The 17,059-nt window shown below is 41.5% G+C and overlaps 2 protein-coding genes across 2 annotated transcripts; both read left to right on the top strand.

Annotated features, from left to right (window-relative positions):
• The first annotated feature begins 1,009 nt into the window (after positions 1 to 1,009).
• On the top strand, positions 1,010 to 9,293 carry LOC148593386 (uncharacterized). Its single transcript, XM_088531220.1, has 2 exons — positions 1,010 to 1,165; positions 8,935 to 9,293. The coding sequence occupies exons 1-2, from the start codon at positions 1,127 to 1,129 to the stop codon at positions 9,028 to 9,030; spliced, it is 135 nt and encodes a 44-aa protein (XP_088387346.1). The 5' UTR covers positions 1,010 to 1,126; the 3' UTR covers positions 9,031 to 9,293.
• Positions 9,294 to 9,337: 44 nt separating this feature from the next.
• PTP4A1 (protein tyrosine phosphatase 4A1) lies at positions 9,338 to 16,173 on the top strand. The gene is made up of 5 exons (XM_010214658.2): positions 9,338 to 9,477; positions 11,076 to 11,168; positions 11,512 to 11,642; positions 13,646 to 13,720; positions 14,690 to 16,173. The coding sequence occupies exons 1-5, from the start codon at positions 9,373 to 9,375 to the stop codon at positions 14,805 to 14,807; spliced, it is 522 nt and encodes a 173-aa protein (XP_010212960.1). The 5' UTR covers positions 9,338 to 9,372; the 3' UTR covers positions 14,808 to 16,173.
• Positions 16,174 to 17,059: the final 886 nt, after the last annotated feature.

The following is a 17,059-nucleotide window of genomic DNA, read 5'->3' as shown; positions in this document are numbered from 1 at the left end:
ATCAAAAGCTGCCTGCACACCGAGATTCATAATCTGTACTGCAACAATATGACACTGAACAGGCCCAACTAGTTAAATAAACTGGAACAGTGTCCAAGTAACCGAAGCCAGAAGCAGAGCGGTATTTTATGGAGAGCGAGCTGACCCACATTGAGGTGTTTCCCAGGCTATGGCGCTCGCCTGGGAAGGACTCCCAGTCCCCTGGACTGGCGCACGGTGCCAGAAGGGCTTCCCAGCCAGGCTCCATCTACACGCCCGCCCTTCAGGGATGCCTGTTTCTTGGGATACTGTCTCTAGGAGCGAAGGCAGTGGCTGAGAGGGTCCTAACTCGGGTTTCCTCCACTACTTCTGGCCTACGGGACACTTTTCCTACCTGTTAAAACAGACACAGAGGCTTTGCCTCTATTTAAGAGCACAGAATGATCAGCGAGGGGGCAGAGGGGTGGGCTGGGCGCTTCCTAGGGGCATTAAAACCGCAAAAGGCGCTCGGCCGTTACCGCAGGCCCGCGCTTGCGCCACGGGCGCCCCGCTCCGCTCCGGGCGCCGAGGCGCGCGCACGGTCACGCGCCCGCCGTCGCCTCGCGCGCGTGACGGCGGCGGCGCCCGCGGGCCCCGCAGCTCCCGGCCGCGCTGCCCGGCCTGAGGGCAGCGCTGGAAGGGTCTAGAAGGGGCCGCGGCGGGGGCAGCCGCGGCGCTGGAGGCGGCGCCGGGGCGGAGCGGCGGCGCCGGGACCCGCCCCGCTCCGCTCCGGACCCCGCGCGGCGCCCCCGGCCGCGCCGCGCGGCCCATTCACTAACCGGTTCTCGCCGGCTGCCTCCGCCTCCCGGCGCCCGGCCCCGCGCGCCGCGGCGGCGCTGCCCATTGGCGGCCGCGGCGGCGCCGCGTCAGCGCGGGGGGCGGGCGCGGCGCTTGTGCAGAGGGCGGCGCCGCGGCTCCCTCCTTGTGCAGCCCCGTGCGCGCCCGCTCCGCTCCGCGCCGCGCAGCTCCGCACCGCTCCGCGCCAGCGCCGCCGCTGTATGCGCCAGCGCCGCCGCGCCGCCGCACCCGCTCCGGCAGCCCCCGCGCCTCCGCGTCCTCCCGCCTGCGCTCCTCCTGCCCCCGGCGGTGGCGCCCGCAGCCCGGCTGTATGATCAGGCTACAGTCTTCAATGAGTAACCATATTCCTGTGAGTGCCGCCCGGCCTCCTCCCCTCCGCGCCTCCTCCATGTTGCCTCTTTGTTCGGGGCGGCTCCGCGCCGCGGGCCGGGCTGCCCCGCGGTCACCTCTCCCGCGCCCCCCGGGCCGCGCACAAAGCGGCTTTGTGAGCGCGGCCGGCGCCGCCCGCCGGGCCCCTTCTCTCCCCCCTCCTTCTCCCTTTCCTCTCCGGTGTCCGCGGGGGCCCCAAACGGCTGCCCGGGCGAGGGCGGCGGGGCCGGGAGCTCCCTGCTGGGTTGGGGGGAAGGAGGCGGCCGAGGCGGGCGGCGGCTCCGAGGGACAAGATGGCTCCGTGTCAGGAGGGGCCCGATCGAGGCGTGATTCGAACCCGTGATCGGCGCGGCGAGGCCGGGGCCGCCGCGCTAACGTGGCGCCGGGCCGCGCCATGTGGCGGGAGGGCCGGGCAGGCCGCGGCCCCTCGCCCTGCGTGGGCGCCCGCCGCGCAGGTGGCAGCGGGGGCCGGCGGTGCGTGAGTCACCGCGGCGCAGGCCGCGTGGCGCCGCCGCCTCCCTCCTCCCTGCCGAGCGGGGCCGCCTTGGCCGGGGGAACGGGGAGCCGGCGGCGGCCCGGGCCCTTGGGAAAGGGAGGACGAGGCCCCGCTGGGTGGGCGGGCTCCAGGCCAGCCCTCTCGGGGAAGCCTCAGGGGAGCTGCTTAAATACACACCAAAGTGGATGGCGTATATATGTGTGTGTGTGTGTATTTTATGTATAAGGGCTTGCGTTTGCTCCTTAGAAACTGGGGGGTGCAACTGGGGCTGGCTGAAACTGCTTTAAAGGCCACGTCCTCTGTCCTTGCAGGATCAGCGCTCCCTTCGGAGAAGGGGCTGTACTTCAGCATATGGCTTCTTTTTTTTCCTCTTTCTTTTTTATGCCTCTCCTGTGTTTTTTTCTTTGTTTGTTTGTTTTGTTTTATTTTTTGATTTTTTTCTTCTGTTTTTGCCCTCTGCCTCAGTTGGCTAGCTTCTCAAATACAGCATGGCGCGTGTAGCTTAAGTTGCGCAGGAAATACGATGCTGGTTGGTGGGGAAGAAAGACAGAAAGTTACCAAAATGGAGCAGCTGAAGTTAAAAGCCCGCTCGGTGCACGCAGGCCTCAGTAGCTGCCAGGTAGCCTGCTAAATATATTGCAGATCCCCCGAGCTAAGGAGGCTCTGTGACACGGGCGCCGTGCAATTCTCGTGTCTCCTGCTGGAGACAGCTCTCCAACATGTCTTCCTGCATCCGCACCGTGCCCGGAGCGGTGACTCAGAAGTACCACGCGAACCCCGTCTCCTCTTAATCGCATTAGGCTGTTAAAGCCGAAAACGTGGAGGTGACACTTAAGTGTCAGCCCTCCTCATCCTGCTGATGGGACAGAAACAAGTTTTGAAAGGAAGCCTTAAAGGAGCAAGAACTGATTTGTTCTAGAGGGAAAAAAAAAAACTGTCAAGGAGGCCATAGAAGTCACATGCATACAGGAGATGTGAGGGTGAAAAAGAATATTGAGTAGCTGATGTAGCAAAGGCCTAGAGAAAAGATCGTTGTTGTCTTAGTGAAGCTAAATTTGTTGGTCAGGCAGTAAATAAATAGATCTCATCTACTAAGGCTGAACTCTCCACATTATATTGTAGAAATATTTGTGTTTTGACTGAATATATGCCACGTAAGAATTCTGGATCTATCCCAAAGTGTAGGCTGGCTGGAAGTGACCACTTACGCTGGAAAGTACCTTGAACTGGGAGTTCGCTTATTGCTTACTTTTAAACTAGTGATAGGTTGTCAGTTTATATTTAAAATATTCATGTTAAAACTCAATTTCAAATAAAGGTTGAAAGAAAATCCAAACACCCTTGCATTTTTCTTAACAAACACAATGTATTTTTTAGCAGTCAGTATCTTATGTTAAAGCTATAAAATATGACAATGACTGTCTTCACATACATATGATTTTTTATGTTTTGCCTAAAATACACAGGAATTATATATATATATTTCTTTTTTTTTCCAAATAGCAATATTAAGTCATTTTGAGTCCTCTTGCTTTGAAGGGGATGCCTTAGGTGAGGCAGAGGGAGAATAGTTTCTCATCTCTCATTATGTCTTAGTATTTTTTTATTCTTATTCTTACTTCTTATTAGTTCCTCAACATCTGTAAGCATTTCGTTTGCCTGTGTGCACGTGTATTTTCATGGTGCAAAGGATCATAACAAGAGGGTGGTCATAGGGTCCTAGTTTCATCATCTGTGGAAATTGCATTTGCTTGTTACACAGGAAGTTTTGTGCTAATGTGTTCCGCTTCCTCCCGTGAACTGCCCACTTGAGCTGCAAGAACATCCTTTCTTCACAGACTGCTTTGCAACAAATTTGTTGTAGAGCTTGGAATCTCTTGTGTGTGATGTATGGTATTTGTATGTGTTTGTTCTATGTCATGGGTCATTTTCTCTAGCCTAAAACATAGAAAGCTTTATCACTGTCCTCTTATTGGCGTCATTCTCGTACCTTTTATTTAGGTAGATATTAATCTTTTCAGCAATATCTAATGAATGTGTTTCCCTATGCAGTAGGCTTCCACAGTAATGGGGGAAGGCTCAGCAGTTTGTATCCTTTACTCTCCTCCACCCTGTCTGTTTTATCAGTTACTATTAGTCCCTGCATAGGGAAAGTCACTTGGGTAGTGAGAGAAATAAATCACATTAGAACAAAGAGTTCTTAACTTCATTACAGTTGGCAGTGCTGAGAAATGAGTGCTGTTTTCTACTTTCTGATTCTGTGGTTTCAGTAACTGAGTGCAGGAATTTGATTCTGGATGTAAATATTTCACATCTATGAACAGATGGATTGAACAACTGGGCCACCTATTGCTTTTCCAAAGGTGGAGTGAAATGTCATGTAACCAAAGACATTCCCTTGCATATTTTTTAAGATGCTACCAAGTTAGGAATAAAACAGCAGCAGCATGCAATAACATTTTACTCCTTTGCTTTACACATATTGGCAACAATCTAATGCATCTCTTATGTCTGGCAAAGGGCACTTACAGAAGTGACTGTTTCAAGCACAGAGATAATGTATTTCTGAATCTGCTTGTCAGTGAAGACAAATACTTTGGATTCTTGTCCCAGAGAAGGGCATGAATATTGATTTAAAAATAGGTGGGGAGCCAGGAAAAAAAAAAAAGCTTTTTCCCCCTCTTGCTTGAATTAAATACTCTCTAACGTTTCCCAGCATGCATGATGGTAAATACAGCAGTCATAATTACCATATATTTGTGATTTTCTTATTTTCTTAGCATATTAACTTTAATTTTGTTTCCCAAGTTGAATTCAATGGATCTGGCAGTTGAAATGTTGGGTGAATTTTTTTCTTTGGATTTTCTTTTACTAATAGAAGTTGCTCTGTGTGTGTCCCAGACTCTTCAGTCTTAGCTTTCTTCAATGAAATCTGTCTTTGAAATGGAAGAGAACCTGTTGGGTTGCTGTTGTATTGGCGATACAGCATTTCTCTTGTGTGTGTGATACTCCATTGCTTATATATATATACATATACACGTACATATATGCTTATATACTGCAAAATTTATATGTACCATAGTATGCATTTCATTGTTTATTACAATCCACTTAAGTAGACCTAGCTTTTGTGTACTGTCAAGTCTTGACTTTTTTTATAGTTAAGTATTGGGTAGGGGAGCTGTCTGAAGCAATTCAGTAATCTCAAAAATGCATTTTCGCCTCTTGGAAGTCATTTGATTTCTCCCTAAGCACAAGCTGGTATTAATTACTATTACAGTATTTCTATAGCTGCTCTTTTTAAGGTCTTTCTGCTGAAGAATGATGAAACCTTGTACTATGGTGTAATATTATAACCCGCGTAGCATGCTTATGTAATCAAATCTCTTGATTCCTGGAAGAAGAATCCTGAAACAACATCTCTTGAAATTCTTTTGCTGGGGAGGGGCAGCAGAAGGGAGGGCAGAGGGGGCTTTAAAATGTCAAATAATTGTCTCCTGACAAGAGACCTAATAAAGCATCACAGTTAGAACAGGAGAATTGTGTAAACTCTTGGCTTCAAATTTAACTTTTCCAGAACTAAACTAGGTTGGCAAAACAGTTCTAGGACAGTACAGCTTGTTACTGTGCTCAGGAATTGGTTTACATATTCTTTATGGCTAACAATGATGAGAAGAGAGGTGTTCTCATCAAAGGAAAATGTGAGCTTTGCTTCTTTATAGTGTGGCAGCTGCTGTTGCCAAGGCAAACAGTGAGACCTAAAGGCAAGCTTGATAGATCTACAGTTGTGTGAATTAGTAAGGTGTGATGGGCCTGATTGCTAGCTGCTAAGCTAGTTTTAAAGAAATCAATTCATTTATAGGAGTTAATTGCCCATAGAACTCAAACCTGACATTGTACAATGTACTCGCATCAATTTTGAAGAATAATTTGAGTTGTGAAGTCAGTTTCTGGATGGGATTACTATTATTCTTTAAAGGTAGGATTTAAGTACTTAGCTAATGCTCTTCTGTGCTTCTCTTACCCAGCAAAGGATTTCTCTGGTGTTTTATTGGGTGCCAATAGTTGCAAGCTAAAGGAAGAAAGTCTCTGCATGCAAGACTGGATGAACGTGCCTTCTTACCAAAGCCAGTATGGGTTCATGTTGACTGTTCCTAATTTTTCTGCAGTCTTTTCCCTTTAAAGTTATTCATCTTGCAGAGTCGAAAGCCTTTTCTTTACCCTAATGACCCAGTTCAATCTCATAATTTTTCTTGAGCTCAATTTCAGCGTTTTTTATTTCTGCCTTTGACAGACTCTCCTTTATCAGCGTGCTAAAGAAAAAAGCCAGCTATGATTCTCCTCAGTGTTAGGAGATATACCAAAATACCTCAGGTTTATGAGAAGAGCTGCACAAGGAGTGTACCTGCCTAAGGTGTCCTGTACCTTTTTGCTGTTCCACCTCTTAAACAAATGAAAAGTAACTCTTAAAGAATCCCTATTTAGTTCCTGTTCACGCTGTCTGCTTTAGGCAGACTCTGTAGCTCTGATTCTAGATTTTTGGTTTATTTTAATCTTATCTGCTTCTGTCCTTTGCTGTGATGTGGTTGGTGTGTCATATGATGATTCTCAGAATCTGCTGGTTTCTGTTATTCTGCTCTCCTTTGGCGACTCTTCCGAGGATCATTCTTCCTCCCCGTGCTCGTAACTTAATGAGGGACATTGATATCTCCAGATAATCTCAAAAGCTGTCAGTTACTTGCAAATAAATAAACTTAATCCTCCATTTTTGACAAAAAATGATCTTGCAGTTGTAATACCTCTATAGTGGCAGTCAAGTGCATATAAGGGTGTCCTATTAACTTTGCCTGCTGCTCTTCTGCTGGCTTATTCTTCATGCTATTTTTTTTTTTTTTTTTTTTTTTTTTTGTTACTGGAACTTTCTCTGCTCTGGCCTTATGAATGGAGCAAGACTGTCTAAAACAAAATTTTGCTGCAATTCTTTAAAAATTTGCTTATTAAAGAAGTTCACATTCGGAATTCCCATGTTGTATTTTATACTAATCTGCTGTAGCTTTGAAAGTGAAAAAGGTGGATACCACTGATGACTTCTGCTAGTCACTCTTCCAGACCCTAACTTTGCTGCTTTTGCGCCTTTCATGTTACCTGTTGTTTGTATCTCTTGCTTCCAAACTGGGCTTCCTCACATGTCTAGAAGGAGCCCCATGTAAAGAACCGAAAAAGTTATTCTAGGATATCTGATCTGCTAAGATATCCTGCAAAAAACTAAACGGGCTGTTGGCATCTTACGCCTCTTGCTTGACACTAGTGGTTGTTACTAGGTAGGGGGTACGGTCTAGTGTATGCAGCGAGGTCTTGGCCTGACTGCAAATCCTAGACAGAAATTAGCAGTCATGACTGATTCATATGTAGCTTTGGTTGTTCCTGTCCTTTGGAAAGACATTGGCTGCTCTCAGGAATATTCTATGGTACTGTTTAGAACCTACTCTTTTGAATTTCTTTTCTTGTGGTTGTGGGAAGGTGTTCTGCACAGTTCTTTCATGGTTCTCTGAAGGAAAAATTTTGTGCACAGCACTGAGACATCTCTTCCTTATTCCATCAACATCTTTGCTATGATTACACAGATGGATGCCTACATGGAGTTGGTTTGTGTTTTTTTGGGAGAGGGGAAAAAAATGAACACGGAGTTGCAATGTTGATACAATTTGTTTGCTAGAAACTGCATATAGGAAACTTGAAAAAAATCTGTTACAGTCTCCCTGCCCACAAGAATAAATAAATAATAGCAATAGTAGCAGTTCTGTAGGATTGTATGTTTCAGATGATCTATTCCCAAAGTATCTTGTGCAATATCTTTGAGTACAGAAATAGATGGATTTCTTATTGTGTTTGGAGTTGACCGGACAGCGTAAGTAGTTCTGCCACAAAGTTGCAGGCTTAGTGATGTTACTCACTCGATGTATTTTGGTATTCAATAGTATGTGATTCAGTTTGTGTATGGCTTTTTCACAAACATGTTTCTATCTTGTTGTTTCTTCTTTTCTTTCACCTCTCCCCCTTCTGGTCTGTCTTCCACGTGGACAAGGCCTTCTACACATTGTCAGCGACACTGATACGGTGGCCAGGCATCCAATTAACCTAGTTTTCCAAAGGTTGGACACACACACACACACAAAAGAAAGGATTGTTTATTTGACAGCATCTGTAAATAAATAAACAATCGAAAGAAGTTCATCAACTATCTATTGCCTAGCTATGTCTTGCAATAAGTTTATACATAACACTTAGCTATAGCATGATAACAGATCCACTGGGGAAGAATAACCTATTCAGTATTTTTTTTCCGATATCTTCAATTAGAATATTACTACTAAGACGCTGTCCCAGTTAAAAACTGATGGTGAGAAAGGGTAGAAGTAGACAAAAGGTAGAAAAACAAAAAAATGACAAGTAGTATTTTCGGCTCTTTTTGTATGAAATCTGTACTAGTTAGAAATCTGGCTACCATTAAATTCTTTAAGCATATTTAAAAGCTCACATTATTTTTTTAGTCACTTAGAGATTTTGCATTTGCTTACAATGTATTCGTGTGTTACAAGCTGGGGTTCCTGGAAACATCTTGTACGCTGGCTTTCAAGACCTCCTGTTTGGAACTGATCAATTTAGGTGTTTTTTATTTGCTCTTTTGTATGTGACTTAGTGAGGCTTTCATGAAAATGAAGTAGCTCACCTTAAGGGCTAAAGCAGTCAATTTACCTTCTACATAGATTAGAAAAAATAGAAATAATCTACTGCTCAGATGCTTAGAATCTTATCCTTGCTTGTTTGGAACTACTTAAAGTTATTGTAACTTCAGTAGCTGTCATGATGTGTCATTCGATTCAGAACGAAAAGCCATGCTGTTGTGGGTATCCTAGAAAGGCTGTGCTTATATAAATGCTGCTTCTAAAAGTTGATCTTTTTGCCATGTTTTAGCACATTTTAGTTTATGTTTTAATATATTAAAAGTTATTGGCATTGAAACTACCCATATATGGAAACGTTGTATTAAGTAAGCATATTTATTTGCAGCTAATTATTGCCAAGAAAGATAGCAAATTTTAATATGGCACTAATGTTTAGTTTAAAAAAAATATATAGACCGTGTGATATTGCTTAGTCTTTGTGCTTTTGGTTTTTATAATGCTCAGTCTTCAAAATGACCTTACTTTGCCTATGCTCATTATGTCTTTTTTTCCCCCCTCTCTTTACAGCAGTTCTGTGGTGTTCTTGGTCACACATTTATGGAGTTTCTGAAGGGCAGTGGAGACTACTGCCAGGCACAGCACGACCTCTATGCAGACAAGTGAACTGTAGAAATTCATTACTACTCCACCAAGAAGCCCCCCTAAGAGTGGTTGACCAGGATAAGAAGTATTGAATTGAAATTGGCAGAGCATTTAACAAAGAATTCAGACCTGGATGGGGTAAACCTCAGTGCACTGCCTTTCTTTTGCCTCAGTATTACTGGATTGAAGAATTGCTGCTTCTTGTTAGGAGGTTCATTTCATTTCCCATCGCTCCCAACTTCGTACTTCCAAGCACTGAGAATTTCAAGTGGAGTATAGTGAAGTAGACTTCAGTTTCTCTACATCACTTCTATATTTTTTTGAATCCTTTCATAATCTTGTTGCATGTTTAAATAAATTAATATGGCCCGAATGAACCGCCCAGCTCCTGTGGAAATCACCTACAAGAACATGAGATTCCTAATCACACACAATCCAACCAATGCAACCTTAAACAAATTTATAGAGGTAAGATCATGACAGAATTCTTATCAACATGCTCCACAGTTCTGAAAAAAAGATATATTATTAACAAATTCCTTTTTTTCTAATTAGTGTGACTCTGGAACCTGTATGAAGAGTTACTACGCCACTGCTTACATATATTGACTTTGTTTTTCCCAAAGAGTCATGCCATGCTTTACAGAGCTATAAACAAATGTATTTAGGTAGACTTTGGCCTTCCTCAACACACATATTGCAAAGTGAAGTACTGAAATAAAGTTGTAACCAGTGAAGAACCTTAGCATTGAAAGAAGGAAGAATTTGATGGAGTTCTATAGATAACTAAGATCATAGAATCACTATGGTTGGAAAATATTTTAAAGATCATCAAATCCAACAGTAAACTGTTAGTGGTAGATTCATTTACAGCATTATAATGTTCCCTTGCCACTATTGGAGTAGTGATTAAAAAAGAATAATTCAGTGTGTGTTGTTGATCACAACCTTAACCATAAAAAAAGCATTCCAGCATTCATTCACTGTTTATATCATCCTGATATTAGGAGAACATGGTTCTAGTATAGCTTAAAAGAATCTGTTACGAGAATCTATTAAGATTGTCAGAGCATCTGCTTGATTGAAATTTGACTCTACTTCTTGAGCTGGCTTTGCTAAAGCTACTCAGTATTTCAGCATGTGCTGAAATTGCATTTCCTGACTGAAGCCATGTTGCTTGGCATATATTTCTATATCTGTTTTTTTTTTTTTTTTTATCTAAACTTTACATCTAACGTTTTTGAGGTAACTAATACATCTGAGGATGTGTGCATGCATGTCAGTAGTTTCCTGTGAAAGATTGGGGTGTGCTAGATTTGAGTTTGCATTGTAGTCTTTAACAAACTAGATTTTAGGAAATATTAATATTATACTTTTGTAATATATATGCATTCAGTGTAGGCTGATGTACAGGAAGCGTGGTGAGCTAGCCTCCACTTGGTTTTATACTCACAGCCTCAAACATTGCTTTAAGAGTTAAAGGTTAAAGATGGTAGGTTGTTTTAATCGGGGAGATTAAAGAATGATTGCCATGCTTTTTTCCATAAATAAAGCTTAATAGCAAAATGGAAAGCTATACTTCCGCTCATGAAGACCCAGAAACTGGAATCCTTGATTGCCCTGCACTCCTAACTAATAAAAAATGTTAGCAACCAATCTATGGTTGTAACAAGAGTGAGGGAAGGGGAAAACCTGAACTGTACTCAAAATGCTTTTATTGAAGTGTATAGCTTTGTAGGACATCTGTAAAAAGAAGGAAAGAAAATAACTTACTGCAGACTACTTACTTTATCAGTACTTAAATATATCTCTTGAACTCTGGTCCAAAATGGGGATTTCCCATCGACTCTGGGACTTTGATAGCTTGTTTGAGCTTAAAGGTATTACTTGGTAATTACCGCACATGCAGCAGTGTAGTAGTATTTCATCTTATGTTTTTCACATGGTGAAAAGTTTGTGAGCATCTCTACTGAAGCTTTTGGAATCAGATGAGAAACTAATCTATTAATAAAATTGAGTGGTACATGTAGTCATTTTACCTTCAAGCCATCCTTTTCCCTTTTTAGGAACTTAAGAAGTATGGCGTTACCACAGTGGTAAGAGTGTGTGAAGCCACTTATGACACTGCTCCGGTGGAAAAAGAAGGCATTCAAGTTTTGGTAAGTAGTACAAGCAGAGTAAAAATTTGCTTGGATATCACTTTGAACTTCACTTTCTTAATCATATAAGTACATTCTAGCAGCTGATAAAAGCAAAAAGCTGTACAGACATACATTTTTTGTCAGAAACCAAGCAAGAGCTTGTGTTCAATGAAAAGTGGATGAAAGTAATATATTACAAATATCGTTGAATGTAGACTTCTAGAAAAACCTAAGTTTGAGCATTATCTACTGTACTTGCTACTTTTTGGGTAAGCACACAGTAGTAAAAGTTTTGTTTTTTGTAGTGTTTGTGTTTTTTAACTTATGACAATTACATACCTAAATAAATCTTTTATTCCAGGATTGGCCCTTTGATGACGGTGCTCCACCATCCAACCAGATTGTTGATGATTGGCTAAACCTCCTTAAAGTCAAATTTCGTGAAGAACCTGGTTGTTGTATTGCTGTACACTGTGTTGCTGGTCTTGGAAGGTGAGTGAAATCTTATGGTCTCTCAAATCACCATCGGTGGTCAGACTTGTTAAGATTTAGTATAAAAGTTTATTTGAGGCAAATGTGCAACAGTCACAAGTCTAGTACTGGAATGACCTCCCAAGTTGATCAGCTGACAGGAGTAGCATAATCTGTTGCTAAATGAAATTTGTCACAGCTGTCAAAACAGCTGTGAATGAAGTATATTTCTATGCCAAGAATATTTCTGACAGTCCCTTTTTTTTTTTTTTGTCATTAAGATGTATTTTTTTTCTTTCTTGAGGAAATCTCACCTTTATTTTCTCCCCTATTTCAGCAGTATTGCCAGCTCCTTTGTAGCAAGTGAGGTATATTGGCACATTAAGAACAACTTTCACCCACTGGCTGTTTGGAGAATGTGAAGAAATTTTCCAGAGTCTTAAAGCTCTATTTCTGCCTGTCAGTTCTAGCACTGAGCCTTGAAATTTATGTGGATTACCCAACTAAAGCTCTTAGCACAGATACCCCTGCCTGCTGTTGCTATCATGCTGCCATTCCAGAAGCTGCAAGGGCATAGTGCTTGTCCCAGTTTTAGAATCCCATAAACTGCCAAAAGAGTAGTCACCATGATTATAGTTTTCTTCCAACATGAAATAAAATGGAGGTCTGCTGCTGTCTGTAGTGGCTTCACACATAACTGTGAGCTGACTGTAATGATGAATTCCATCAGCACAAGCCCTCTTTCTGTTGCTTAGAACAGTATTGAACAGCAGAATGCAGTGGTACCTATTTTTTTTCTCCTCAAACTTGGCACTGAAGTAATTGAAAAGGACAAAGTACTCTAGTTTTTTTTTCCACGTAAGCTGTGTCTTCATGCTTGAATATACAGAACCATTTTATTAAACTTGTTACTAGGTACACAAGCTTTTTGCTGGAATATAGTGGGTATTTGTTTTGGTTTTGTCACAAATGATACCCTATTTGAGTTAGGTCAGTTTCAAGCTAAGTATTGGTGTTCTGTCAGCTGAAGAATAATCCCCTTTGGTGAGGAAACTGCATCTGTTTTAAAGACTTGTGACAAATTTTGAGGACACATTAGTTTCTGTTGAACCCCCGCTCTTCTGATTTCTGCTTCAGACTTTTTATTTCTAATGAAGGTCTTCTATGATTCTCTGTGGGAAGTGAAAGCCATGAGCAAATATCGCCAAGAATGTAGTCTTTACAACCTCTTTGGGAAAGTTTTTCCAGTGCTCGGTCCCCTTCAGAGTAAAAAAGTTTTTCTTATGCTCAGATGGACCTTCCTGTGTTTCAGGTTGTGCCCATTGCTTCTCTACCTGTTTCTGGACACCAGTGAAAAGAGTGTGGCCCCATCTTCTTTACACCCTCTCATCAGACACTTAGACACATTAGTAAGATCCCCTCAGTTGTCTCTTCTCCAGGCTGAACAGTCCCAGCTCTCTCAGCCTTTCCTCCTAGAACAGATGCTCCAGTCTCTCTATCAGCTTAGTAGCCTTTTGCAGGGCTTGTGCCAGTAGCTCCTTGTCTCTCTTGCATTGGGGAGCCCTAGAGCTGGACACAACTGGGGCTCAAAGGTGAGGGATCATCGCCCTTGATATGCTCTTGATATGCTCTCAATGCTGTTCATGTCCAGCCCAGCAGGTTGTTGGCTGCCTTCACCACAAGGGCACATTGCTTATGATCCACTTGCTGTCCACCAGGACTCCCAGGTCCTTCGGGGAGGAAGAACGGGGGATTGTTTTTTTCTCTTGTGCTCAAACATACCTAAAATCAGCTGAATATTAGCTGTGATCAACCTTAGTTTCATTAAAATCCCTTTTAAGGAAGGGGTGTAGCCATAAAAACGCTAGTATAATGTCTTAATTCATAGAAAAAAAGCCCTGCCTCTCCCCCTGGGGAAAAAGACGGGACAGAAAAGACAGCTGTGAAAAGTTGTGTTTGTTTTGGTTTTGTTTATGAGAATGCACTGGCAAGTGCTAAGCTGGAGGTATTTTCTTTTTTACCAGGGCTCCAGTCCTAGTTGCTCTTGCGCTGATAGAATGCGGAATGAAGTATGAGGATGCAGTGCAGTTCATACGGCAGTAAGTGTGAAGCTAACGTCGAGTTACTCCCGAGGCGAAACACTGACAACTGCTTGGCCACTAGTAGGAGTCCTGGATGCCATGCCTGTTTGTTACCCTTTTACAGGAGAAGTACTAAATCTGGTTTAGCCACTTTTAGCTTACATACTGCATACAGTCAGTGTTTTAGGATGTGGTATGTGGGACAGGTACTCCCTTTTTTTCTGTGAAAACTCAGTAAGTAATTATTTGAGCAAGTTTTTTAAAAATCAAGCCTTTAGTTAGACTTTCTCCTGGCCTTTTCTGGTACCTGGAAAATCTTTCCTTGGATTTTCTGGTAAATGTTTGCAAGTAGAATTAGACTAAAAACTTTAACCTCAATGCCTAAAACTTGTAAGTTTCAACTATATTTAAAAGAAGTTGCAGAATGCATAAATGTTACTTTTTTGTGTGTGTAATTGCCAAGCCTTTAATGAATTAAAGTAAATTCTACTTGCACATATCAGGCTTCCTACTTCTCACTATATATATATATATATACACACACACACACACACACCAGCCTGTTACATATTTCAAAAACTTGGCAAAAAATGTCTGTTTTTCACAGGCTCGTTGTTTAAGCAAAACCAAAGAAGATTAGTTTCTGTTAAATTTATTTTTTGAGAGTTGCAGTATTCATGAGCTTTCTTAATAGTATACTATTAATGATTATTTAAAGGGATTGAGTATCTTTTGGTTTTGAGTGTATTTTTGAGCTATTTTGTTTGTGAAGGTAAGCTACTACCTTCTCTGGCATGTAAAACTTTTACATTTAACTTTAATTATTGTTACCCTTGTTTTGTGTACCTTAATTACCCTGTTTTGGCTACAGCCTTGATTTAAAAACAACAACAAAAACAAGAAAAAAACCACAACTCCATACAGTGTCTATTAATTCATTATGAAAGCAGATGTATAATCTGGTTAAAATATTTTCCTTTCCTTCAGGAAGCGGCGCGGAGCCTTTAACAGCAAGCAACTTCTGTACTTGGAGAAATACCGCCCCAAGATGCGTCTGCGCTTCAAAGACTCCAACGGTCACCGAAATAATTGTTGCATACAGTAAAGCTCAACAGCCTGTGTTGCTTCTTTGGGATTAAAGGATGGAAACTAGAATTAAGCAGACTGCATGCCAAAGACATGGGTCTGATTTTTAAGTAGTAAAGAAAGCTTCCTTAGGAGTATTCAATAGGCTAAAAGCTTGGTAGAAACGCGACTTGTATGTTAAGATAAATATCCATCTGTTTGGAGAACCAGTAAATGTTTTTCTTGTACCCTGTTTCTGAACTGTCTCCTTGTTTGTAACTTACCAGTTCAAATATCTTTAATCATGGCATTGAATCTTTCCATCTAGTTTCAGCTACTAAAAATTGGGGTACTAAAACACATCAATCTGTAGAGAGATTAGGTGCCAAAATACCCAGCATATCATCTGTGGTTTTTTGTTTTTTGGGTTTTTTTTTCCTTATAAACAAGCATAGTTCTGATGACTTAAGAACTACCAGCTTATCTGGACCTTACTATTTTTTTCTACAGTCATTTCAATATTGAAGAATATGGCCTCTAAGATAGTCTTGCCTGCTCACTGTATGTTTTGTCTCCCACAATCGCACTAGAATTACCAGGATTTGCACAGTTTTTGGTTGTTGTGTTTTTTTTGTTGTTGGTTCCCCCCCCCCTCTTAAATACCATGAATTAGAGCAACTCCCCCCCGGTGTCTGTACCTTTCTGTTATCAGAACCTCTCCATTTTGCAAATCATTACTCTCTGGTTACTCATGTAGAAAATCTTTTTACATTGTACAGAAGCACACAAGTCTTTAATGTCTCCAGACAAAAAGCCTTACAGTAAAATTAATGTTGTCACTTCGTGTGCAACTTAACAGAGGGCCTGAAAAGGTTGGGAGGGGCTATTTAATATTTCTAGTAAAATGTTGCCTTTGTCTTGTGCAGGAAGTATAGAATATGCCCTTTACTTTAGTAAATATTTTTTTAAAATGTAGAAATGCTCTGTTATTGTAGCTAAAAATTCTTAATCAGAAAATTTCTGAAAAATCTTGTAGTTTCTTTTACTGTACCTATTGAAAGTTGTTTACCAACTATTGCTTTGTTGAAAGTGTGATTTTTTTTTTCTTTTGTTTTTCCTCCTTGAGTTTCTGCTATGACTTGGGCAGACCTCTGTAATATTTTGTATGCCTTTCAAGCTGCGTAACTTAATATTTGGATACTTGATAATTTGTTTTATTATGTAATTGATAAAATGGTGATGTGTATTAATGTTAGTTCAACCATATATTTATACTGTCTTGGGAATGTGTGGTTATAGTTCTGTGGGAGAAATAATTTTGCCAGTGTTCACCAGCTTGTAAAATCTAGTGCGAGAGCTTAAACATCTAAATAAATACTGAAATGCACTTACAAAGTTTGCTGAAACACTTTTCACGGCTTTCACTTCTTCTGTGTACTTTGTCAGCCATCTCAACGTGCCTAAATTCAGGATCTATCCAGGCCTTTTTTTTTTTTCTTTTTTCTTTCTTTTAATCTGGGCCCTTATGTCCCCCTTTCTGTAATGTTTGTTTTACTCATAAATAAACAGAAAAAAAATAAATAGTAAAAAATACAGCATTTCTTAATGGAGATTACTTCTATCTTCCCCGAGAGATGGTTGCCAACTTTGTGCTCTTGAGGCTACCTTTGCAGCAAGTAGAAAAGAGCATGCACATTGGCAAAACTGGGAGGATGAGTTGTATAAAATAGCAGTAGAATTTATAAAATACTACATTTTGACACAATGCTTCATTGTCAAAACTGAGGCTATTTCCCAGTAGATTCTATTCCAGAAATAACTTCACCTGAAGCCTCTGCAGGCTTGAGTTGTCAAAGAATGATGATGGAGATTCTTGATGGGGGAACCCAAAGACTATTTCGTCGTCACTGGGCTGCTCTTTTGCTTAGTGATCATTACACTGGGCATAGGTAGGATTAAAAGTAGGATTAAAAGCCTAAAACTAAAAGCGCTGTTTAAATATATCTTGCCTTTTTAAAAGTCCGAGTATGATGCTGTATTCAAAAGATGCTCTTTTGAAAGGCACAGAATTTCACACAGGATTCGAAGAGGCTCTGAAGTGCACATCATTTACCTCAGCCATGAATTCTGCAGAGGACCATATGAATAATGTAGCTGTTCTCATTTGGCTGGTGAGTAGAGGTTAAATTGAGTTTAAGGGTATTTTGTTTAGTGAAAGATTATTTTGATATTGGTTGTATCTTCAAGACTGTCAATTTACTGAATTTGCAGGATGAGATAAAACCTTGAAGT

The sequence above is a fragment of the Tinamus guttatus genome, unplaced genomic scaffold, assembly GCF_059628265.1.
Source record: "Tinamus guttatus ecotype Peru unplaced genomic scaffold, ASM5962826v1 Tinamus_guttatus_pri_ptg000402l, whole genome shotgun sequence".
Classification (NCBI taxonomy): domain Eukaryota; kingdom Metazoa; phylum Chordata; class Aves; order Tinamiformes; family Tinamidae; genus Tinamus; species Tinamus guttatus.
This window is presented reverse-complemented; position numbering and strand designations above follow the sequence as displayed.